The sequence below is a fragment of the Dryobates pubescens genome, chromosome 20, assembly GCF_014839835.1.
Source record: "Dryobates pubescens isolate bDryPub1 chromosome 20, bDryPub1.pri, whole genome shotgun sequence".
NCBI classification, from domain to species: Eukaryota; Metazoa; Chordata; class Aves; order Piciformes; family Picidae; genus Dryobates; species Dryobates pubescens.
This window is the reverse complement of record NC_071631.1, coordinates 5,239,632-5,249,281: the sequence shown is the minus strand read 5'-3', so window position 1 is coordinate 5,249,281 and position 9,650 is coordinate 5,239,632. Positions and strand designations below refer to the sequence as shown.

The window sequence follows — 9,650 nt, the reverse complement described above, 5'->3', positions numbered from 1 at the left end:
AGGATGCTGCAGTGCCCATCACGGAGGTGTCTGGTCTGGCAGAGGTGGGCACGGAGCTGCTGCTGCTGCTGCCTTTGCTATAATCACACAGGCACGGTCCATGCCCTTTTGAGTGCCTTGGGATGAATTTCTTTGCTGCAAGAGTGGTCAGGGATTGGAACAGGCTGCCCGGGAAGGCAGCGGAGTCCCCATCCCTAGAGGTGTTCAAGAAACGTGTGGCCATCGCGCCTGGGGACATGGGTTTACGGCATGGTGCTGGCTTGATGGCTGCACTCAATGTCCTTGGGAGGTCTTTTCCAGACGAAACAATTCAATGATTCTATAGCCCAGCCCCGCAGCGAGACTCCGGTACTGCCGAGACACCCCCACCAGGTCGCACCGCGCAGAGACTCCGCCCAGCAGCTGTGCGCACTGTGCCGGAGCCGCCTTAAGACGGGCGGGGGGCGGAGCCAACGTGGCGGGGGGCGGGACCGACCCGGTAAGGGGCGGGGCTGCCCTCGTGACGCCGCCGGCGGCCGCGCGGGCTCAGCGGGTAGCGCCGAGCGGGACCGGACTGGGCCGAGCGGAGCCAAATGCTGCGGGCGGCAGCGCGGGTGCTGCGCGGGGCGCGGACCCCCCCGGCGCGGGCACGCTCGGGCTCGGCGCCGGGCCCCGTTCTGGGGCTGGTGTACGAGCGGCACGGGGAGCCCGCGGGCGTCGTGCAGTAAGAGGGGGGACGCTGCGGGGGCTGGTGTGGAGGGGGACATTGCAGGGGCTGCGGGAATGGGGGATACTGGGGGTACTGGTGGGGAGAGCAACATTGCGGGGGCTGCGGGAATGGGGAATACTGGGGGTACTGGTGGGGAGAGCAACATTGCGGGGGCTGCGGGAATGGGGGATACTGGGGGTACTGGTGGGGAGAGCAACATTGCGGGGGCTGCGGGAATGGGGAATACTGGGGGGTACTGGTGGGGAGAGCAACATTGCGGGGGCTGCGGGAATGGGGGATACTGGGGGTACTGGTGGGGAGAGCAACATTGCGGGGGCTGCGGGAATGGGGGATACTGGGGGTACTGGTGGGGAGAGCAACATTGCGGGGGCTGCGGGAATGGGGGATACTGGGGGTACTGGTGGGGAGAGCAACATTGCGGGGGCTGCGGGAATGGAGGATACTGGTGCAGAGTGGGGCATTGAGGTGGGGCAGGAAGGGGGCACACTGGGGGTGCTGGTGCGGAGAGGAACATTGCGAGGGCTATACTGGGATGCATTGCAGGGGGAGCAAGAACGGGGGATCTAAAACAGCCAAAAAGGTTTCCAAGGGCAAGGTCCCCTGTTGGTGGGTTGTTTGGCTTCTGGAATGACAACCGTAGAGTCGTTTTGGTTGCAAGAGACGTTTAAGGTAATCCAGTCCAACCCAGCACTGCCGGGTCACCCCCAAACCCTGTCCCTCAGCACCACATCTCCCTGGCTTTTCTGACTCCAGGAGTGGGAACTCCACCACTGCCCTGGGCAGACAGTTTCAGGCTTTCATAACCCTTTTGAGGAAGAAATAGTTCCTTATGTCCCATTTGAAACAATGACCCCCAGGTCGGATTGAGGGAAGTTCAAGTGAGGAGATGTTGAGAACTGCTGTTGTGGGGACACCAACTCAGATCATCCCTGGAAATGCAGAAGGTTGCAGTCCATCATCTGGGGGCATCCAGAGACCCCCACAGGGGTGTGTGGGGTGTGTGTGTATGAGTGGAGAGTTGTTTTTCCTTATGACTGTTTAATTGTGCAGTGGTGCTTGTCACCTCTGAGGGCTCCTGAGCTTTGCTGCCCTCACCCCTCTGCTTGTGCAATACCAGTCTTGAGCTTCAGCATTTCTCCTTTTTGCAGTTCTCTGAAAATACCCCAAGTTCCCATAACACCAAAGCAGGGCAGGACAAACCCTGCCCTCCCCCACCACCAGCAGCTGAATCAGTGGATCTCTTTTGCACAGCCTGCTGAATTTGTTAAGATTTGCAGGCAGTGGTCTGTGTGGTGACCCAGGGTTTCGTTGGGTGGTTGGGTTTTAGCGTCACTCCTTCATCAGTGGGCTCCTCGCCACAAGAAAAACATTGAGGTGCTGGGGCAGGTTCAGAGAAGTGCAACAAAGCTGGGGAAGGATCTGGAGAACAGGGCTGGGGAGGAGCAGCTGAGGGAACTGGGGCTGTTCATCCTGGAGAAGAGACCTTCTGACTCTCTCACAACTCCCTGAAAGGAGGTTGCAGTGAGGTGGGGATTGGTCTCTTCTCCCTCATATCAGGTGACAGAAGGAGAGGACATGGCCTGAGATTGTGCCAGGGGAGGAATCTATCTCACCCAGATAGATTGAAGGAGAAATCAAAGATCTGGAGAACAGATAAGACATTAAAACTCCCCAAGATGAAGTTACCACCCCCATTTTTGCAGCCATCCCAGAGCCAGGGGCAAGACTCTCAACCAGCCAAGATACCACACAGAGGAGCTCAGTCCCAGTAAGGAAGCCCAACCAAAACCCATGGATGATATTGGAGTGGCCAGCAACACTCTTCCTACCTAACCAGGGGGCCACCAGGCCCCCCGGCCTTTGTTGTCACCACCACCATCACCCAGTGTGCACCATGGGCACTCACCAGCAATGAGAGGAGGATCCTCCAGCCCAGATGGGCTCAGCTTAGGGCTTCTGCCTTTCCTGAGGGGGGGATTAAATAGGGGAGTGGGTGGGGAGGGCCAAGTGGCCACACCTGGGGTAGGAGGACACTCCAACAGTGCCCAGGTGCTCTGGGTTTGAGGGGAAAAAGGGGGAAAATGGGTCAGGTGAGGGACTTTTAGGGTGTCAGGTAATGATAGGACTAGGGGGAATGGAAAAAAATGGAAATGGGTAGATTCAGATTGGATGTTAGGAAGAAGTTCTTCCCCATGAGGATGGTGAGAGACTGGCACAGGTTGTCCAGGGAGGTGGTGGAAGCCTCATCCCTGGAGGGTTTTAAGGCCAGGCTGGATGTGGCTGTGAGCAACCTGTTGTAGTGTGAGGTGACCCTGTCAGGGGGGTTGGAACTGGCAGATCCTTGAGGTCCCTTCCAACCCTGACAATTCTATGATTCTAAAACAGTTTTGCAGTTTAGGCTGGATGTTAGGAGGAAATTCTTCACAGAAATAGATTGGCCATTGGAATGGGCTGCCCAAGGAGGTGGTGGAGTCACTGTCCCTGGAAGCGTTTAACAAGAGCCTGGATGAGGCATTTAGTGCCATGGTTTAGGTGATTAGATGGTGTTGGGTGATAGGTTGGACCGGATGATCCTTAAGGTCTTTTGCAAGGTTAATTCTGTGATTGTGCTGTTTCATTGGAGGAGACCAGGCTGCAGCAAGAAGCTGAGATGGGGCACATGGTGAAGTTCATTTGGTGCTTATGACTGTGTGGAGGAGCCACAGACACCTCTGCAGCTTCAGCCAAGGGGCAGCAGACATCAGCCAAATCCATTAATGCAGTTTGTGTCTCCATGTTCAGATTAAAGGACATTGAGTTGGCCAAGCTGGGGGACTCTGATGTCCATGTCAAGATGCTGGCAGCCCCCATCAATCCTGCTGACATCAATATGATCCAAGGTAAGGCACCAGGGGCATCTTTGTGTGTGTTAATTTTCAATGGGAATCGCCTGCTGGGATGTCTCAGAGGGTTTGGAGCTGGCTCCTGGGATGGGGAGGTCTGGGGTAGGGTGAAGTCTGCAGCTCACCTCTGACATTCTGGCAGGGACCTACGCCACCCTGCCCCCACTGCCAGCAGTAGGAGGGAATGAAGGTGTTGGGGAAGTGCTGGAGGTCGGGCGTCGTGTGGCAGCGCTGAAACCTGGGGACTGGGTCATCCCAGCCACCAATGCTCTTGGTGAGTACAAAACCCAGCAGCCACAGCACCACTCTATCCTCTGCATCCTTCCACCTGCAAACCTGGCCAGGCTGGAGAGTTGGGCTGAGAGGAACCTCATAAAGTTCTTCAAAGGCAAATGTAGGGTCCATGCACCTGGGGAGGAATAACCCCCTGCACTTGTACAGGTGAGGCCTTGACCTGGTGGAAAGCAGCTTTACAGAGAAGGACTTGGGAGTGTTGGGGTAAAGGTTCTCCATGAGCTAGCAATGTGCCCTTGTGGCCAAGAAGGCCAGAGGTCTTCTGGGGTGGATGAAGAACAGTGTGGCCAGCAGGTCCAGGGAGGTTCTCCACCCCCTCTACTCTGACCTGGGGAGGCAACATCTGGAGTCCAGCTCTGGGCTCCCTAGTTCAAGACAGACAGGGAACTACTGGAGAGGGTCCAGGAGAGGCTACAGAGATGCTGAGGGGCCTGGAGCATCTCAGTGATGAGGAAAGGCTGAGAGCCTTGGGGCTATTTGGTCTGGAGAAGAGCAGCCCCAGAAGGGATCTGAGCAATGCTCAGCAGGAGCTAAAGGGTGAGGGGCAAGAGGCTGGGGCCAGACTCTTCAATGGGGCCCAGTGATAGGACAAGAGGCAATGGGCACAAACTGGAACTCAGGAGGTTCCATTCGAACAGGAGGGAAAACGTCTTTGGTGTGAGGGTGCTGGAGCCCTGGAGCAGGCAGAGAGGTTGTGGAGAGATTCCAAATCCCTATGGCCATTGTGATCCTGGGTAAGCTGCTGTGGGTGCCCTGTTTTAGCAGGGGAGTTGGACTGGATGATCTCCAGAGGTCCCTTCCAACCCCCTCCATGGACTCTGTGATCCATCCCCAGCCTCTCACAATATTTTGGCCGTGTTTCCTTCTTCACTCTCCACGATGTAAACGGTTATCAGTGTGGCATGACCTGCACTGGGGCTGTGACATGGGCTGATCTCCTTTCCCTTCCCACCTGCCTGCTGCCCTGCCCACGCTGCTGCTGGTACCCAGGGACGTGGAGGACGCAGGGAGTGTTCCCCGAGGAGAGCCTGCTGAAGGTGCCCAGCGACATCCCCGTGCTGTGCGCCGCCACGCTGAGCGTCAACCCCTGCACGGCGTTCCGCATGCTGGCGGACTTCGAGACCCTGGCACCAGGTACAGCCCTGCCAGCGGGCACAGGGGCCCCTGGGGGGATCTGCTGTCACCTCTGCCATGGAAACCTGGATTGATTCATCTGCAGGTGACTCCGTCATCCAGAACGCTGCCAACAGCGGCGTGGGCCAGGCTGTTATCCAGATTGCCAAAGCCTCCGGCATCAAGACCATCAATGTGGTGAGGGACAGGTGGGTCCCCTGGGAGAGGAGAAGGTCTTCTGTGGGGTAGGAGCTGCCCTCAAGCATGGGCTGGGGGTTGGCCAGGAGGTCAGGCAAGTTTGGGAGCTGAATCTTGTCATGCTGCCTGTACAACCCAGGATATTCTTCTCTCTGCTTTTCCTCAGTGTCCTCCAGCCTCTGCCCTGTTGTCCCCAAGCTGCATCTGAGCAGGAGAGAGGGAAAGGGGACACTGCTTTCTGACTCATTGAATCCCTTTTCCTTCCCTAGACCTGATCTCCCAAAGCTGGTTGAGAGGCTGATGGCCTTGGGTGCAGACCACGTCATCACAGAGGAGATGCTGAGAAAGCCAGAGATGAAAGAGATATTTAAGGTACCTCAATGCTGATCCCACTGGAGAGACAAGCCAGGGCAGTTCAGCACTGTGGGGAATGGTGGAGGGATGGTGGGAAGGGCAAATCTTTCTCCAAATCAGGATTTAGCCCAAGAATTTGAGGGCTTTTGCTGCTACTGCAAGGGCCAGACTGTAGATTTCAGCTCTGCAACTCTTAGCTGCCCCCAGGTAAATCACAGAATCACAGAGTTGTTTTGGTTGGAAGAGACCTTTGGGATCACTGTGTCCACCCATTAAGCCAGCACTGCCAGGTCACCACTAACCCATGTCCCTCAGCAGCACGTGGCATTGAAATCCCTCCAAGGCCGGTGACCAGCACTTCCCTGAGCAGCCTGCTCCGGGGCTGGACAATCCTTTCTGTGAAGCAACTTTTCCTACTGTCCAGTCTAAACTTGCTCCCTCAAGAACCATGATCTCATCCTCAAAAGGAGCCTCAGGAGAAAAAATAAAAATGGGAACCTTCTTCAGCTTCTTCCTAACCTCTTGCAGAGCGTCCCAAAGCCTCGGCTCGCCCTGAACTGCGTCGGGGGCAAAAGCACCACGGAGATGCTGCGGCATCTGCAGTAAGTTTGCCTGGGTGCTGGCTTGGCCATGGGCTTGGGGACAGCAGCTGGCACCAGAGGATGCTATTCCAGAGTCCCTGGAGTGCAAGAGGTGTTGCTAGCTGATGCTGGTCATCACTGAGGTTTTGCAGAGGAGAAGTGAGGCGAGAGGAAGTGGTTTGGAAAGCAGCAGTGACTTGAGCTGACTTCTCATCACTGTGTCTCTCAAATGCTGCCAGTGGCTGGAGGCAGCTGAGCTCTAGTTACGAAGGTCCACCAGGTCCTGACCAGCTAGAGCTGATGAATTTAGCTGCAAATTCAGCTAATGGGGCATGGGAATGAGAGGGGAGCTCTGGGAAGTGGAGTCAGGGGTAACTGGGAGAGCCCTGGGTGCAGTGGGGGGGTTGGCGATGGCAGAGCTGGAGGTAGCAAGGTCAAAGCTGCACACTGGGGACTGTAACTGAATACCTCCCTCCTCTTCCAGACCCAAAGGGACTATGGTCACCTATGGGGGGATGGCAAAGCAGCCTTTGATGGTGCCTGTGGTGAGTGCTGGAGATGCTCTTGATTTCCCCTCTGACATGTCCCTGGTGCTCCAGTGTGGATGTCCCCATCCCCTTGGCTCCCAGCTCTGTGATGCAGGAGCAGAACTGTCCCCTGCCTGTAAAATGAGAGCCTCCAACCTTCTTTTTCTGTAGCTGATGGAGTCCATTATGGGACAAGCAGCTTTGTACCCCAGCTGCTTTGTACTCCTGGCTTTATTTGTGGAGGATTTGGGCTGCTGTGAAATCCCAGTGGGGAAATGGCCCTGCAGATGTCAAGCAGCAGTCCCACACTGACTCCACACCTTGGAGTTGCATCTCTGCATCCTGCTGTGCCTTGACTCACAAATGAGGAGCCTCATTGCCACCTCCCACTGCTGTCACGCTGGGTATGGACCTGCAGGTCTCAGCTGGGTGCTCAGCTCCCTCTCTCCACAGAGTGCCTTCATCTTCCGGGACGTGCGGCTCCGCGGCTTCTGGATGACACAGTGGAGGAAGGACCATGCCCAAGGTGAGCTGATGGCACCACTGGGGCAGGTTGGCACAGCAACAAGTGGGAAACTGCCACACCAGTGCTGCCCTCTGCTCTTGTGTCATGAGCACTGATGGTCCTCAGGGTGGCTGAAGGGCAGGTGCTGGGCGCTGTGGCTCGGGCAGGGACCGTGGTGTGGCACCATGCCAGGAGCTCTTGCCCCATCCCATGTGCCTGACCTGGAACACATCACCCCCCAGCATCCTCAGCACCCTTTATGGCTTCAGGTGGGGGTGGTCAATGGCTCTGGCATGGGGCACATGATAGTCACAGAATCATAGAATTGTCAGGGTTGGAAGGGACCTCAAGGATCATCCAGTTCTAACCCTCCTGCCATGGGCAGGGACACCTCACACTACAGCAGGTTGCTCACAGCCACCTCCAGCCTGGCTGCAAAACCCTCCAGGGATGAGGCTTCCACCACCTCCCTGGGCAACCTGTTCCAGTGTCTTACCACCCTCATGGGGAAGAATTTGTTCCTACCATCCAATCTGAATCTACCCATGTCTAGTTTTGTTCCATTCCCCCTGGTTCCATCATTACCTGACACCCTAAAAAGTCCCTCACCTGCTTTCTTCCCTTGCAGACCAGGAGAGCCTGGACACCATGATGGACACCTTGTGCCAGCTCATCCAGAGGGGACAGCTCACAGCACCAGCCTGCACTGAGGTCCCACTCCAGGACTACAAGGCAGCACTGGAGAATGCCATGAAACCTTTCATATCCTCCAAGCAGATCCTTCTCCTGTGACCTCCAGCTCATGGGCTGAGCCCTGTGCTGCTCCACCACAGCCAAGCTTTGCTGTCTTGTCCACCAACAAGAGATGCTTAGGGGGAAAAGAAAAAACCTCCAGATCCATTGATTTCACTTTATTTTTAAACTTCTGGGTGCCCCCTTGAAGTTTGCAAAGCCTCTGCAGCTTTGCATGGATGGCAGCCTGGGGAATGGTGTCTGGAGGGAGGCTGCCATCATTCTCTGGGTGCAAGAGGAAGCTCAGGGAGCTTGGGGCAGCAGCTCACTCTGCTCAAGGTAGCAAAAGAGCCACAGTTCCCCCTTCATGTTTGTTTTGGGGGCTGGGGGGAACTGCACCTCCACCTCCAGCCTGGCTTAGCAGCTGTCAGTGTTGTTGTGCTGTTTGTGTTGTCCCTCAGGGTGATTTTTGACTGCTTGTGGGTGATTTTGCAGGGTAGCATGGAGATGGTTGCCTTTCTCCCAGCTGCCTCTATCCAGTGGTGCTGCAGCCTCACAGTTCCCCTCTCCAAATTCAGCAGCCAACTGCTCCTGGACTAGGGGCATTGAATTATAGAGAAAACCCACTAATTACCTGAAGTTAGGGAGGACAACAACACTGGCAGGACAGAGCAAGAATGCTGATGCAGGCTAGGGGAAAAAGGCACAAAGGGTTTATCCAGCCCATGGCATCACCTCACCTCAGAAATGAGCTCAAAAGGGAATAAAAACAGAAGGATTGACAAGTTCCCAAGCATGGTCCAGCACTGCTGCAACAGTGGGAGCTGTAAGACACCACTGTTCCTTCAGGGACAGCCCTGGGATGGTGGCATTTGAGGTGGGGACAGGGCAGATGGACACATGGATGGCAAGGGAGGCTGTTTTGAGCAACACTGGGACTTGAATTCAGTTTTTCTGCTGTTCCTGCTGCCACTACTGATTGTGATGAGAACCTCTTGGAAATCAATGTCTAACAGAAATATATTTTTGTAAGATGCTGCCAAAAAAATGTTTCTGTGTTCAGTTCTGGGGGTACAGGAGGGTGGGCAGGGGATGGATGCATGGCATTGAGGATGGGCAAACACAATGCTCCAGGCCCCCTGCCTGCCTGGCCCTTTCCCAAGGGAACAGGGTTGGGTTCTTTGCTGCATGGCCATGGTGCAGCACCACTCTTGTGTCTTGGGCAGTGCCATCCTGCAGCTGAGTATCCTCTAGTTGTGGAGTCAGAACAGTATTTTGTCTTTCCCATAGGGATCTTTTGAGTGTCACCATTGGACACTGGTAAAGTGCTGCTCTGTTCCACTGCTGCTGTTTGCTGATGGCAGAGAACAGCCACCAGCAGCACAGCCACCTCCCCAGGGGGTGATGTGCAGTGGAAAATACTGAGGTAAAATTACTACTGTAGGAAAGAGTCTTGCTCCAAAACCTCAGCTCTCAGGTGTGAAAAGAGGGAGTCAAGCATCATTTCTGGGCATTTTCTGTGTCCTGCTGGGCAAGGAGAAGAGCAGCTCTGAGGAACATTGCTCAGGGTTGCCAAAGGCTCTTCTGCAGCTCCATGTGCTTGTGGAAGACCAAACCACCTTGAAATTAGAACTCCCAGCCTCTGTTAGCAGCTAAATTTGCCTGGATGCATTAGGCTATATTATCCCCCTTATAACCTCTCACACTGGGACCTCCCTTAACCAAGAGCCTGCTAGATGTACCCCATCATAAACT

At 55.4% G+C, this 9,650-nt stretch overlaps 1 protein-coding gene across 1 annotated transcript; it reads left to right on the top strand.

The window, feature by feature from the left end:
• The first annotated feature begins 544 nt into the window (after positions 1 to 544).
• MECR (mitochondrial trans-2-enoyl-CoA reductase) lies at positions 545 to 8,445 on the top strand. Its single transcript, XM_054171040.1, has 10 exons — positions 545 to 703; positions 3,491 to 3,588; positions 3,734 to 3,865; positions 4,876 to 5,019; positions 5,105 to 5,207; positions 5,466 to 5,568; positions 6,079 to 6,152; positions 6,616 to 6,676; positions 7,112 to 7,184; positions 7,792 to 8,445. Exons 1-10 carry the CDS (start codon positions 573 to 575, stop codon positions 7,953 to 7,955), a joined length of 1,083 nt encoding a protein of 360 aa, XP_054027015.1. The 5' UTR covers positions 545 to 572; the 3' UTR covers positions 7,956 to 8,445.
• Positions 8,446 to 9,650: the final 1,205 nt, after the last annotated feature.

Excerpts from the sequence above, each read along its gene's own strand:
- MECR (XM_054171040.1), top strand. The coding sequence starts at position 573 with ATGCTGCGGGCGGCAGCGCGGGTGCTGCGCGGGGCGCGGACCCCCCCG. Across the intron at positions 5,020-5,104 it reads CTTCGAGACCCTGGCACCAG|GTGACTCCGTCATCCAGAAC; the intron begins GTACAGCCCTGC and ends ATTCATCTGCAG. Across the intron at positions 6,153-6,615 it reads GAGATGCTGCGGCATCTGCA|ACCCAAAGGGACTATGGTCA; the intron begins GTAAGTTTGCCT and ends CTCCTCTTCCAG.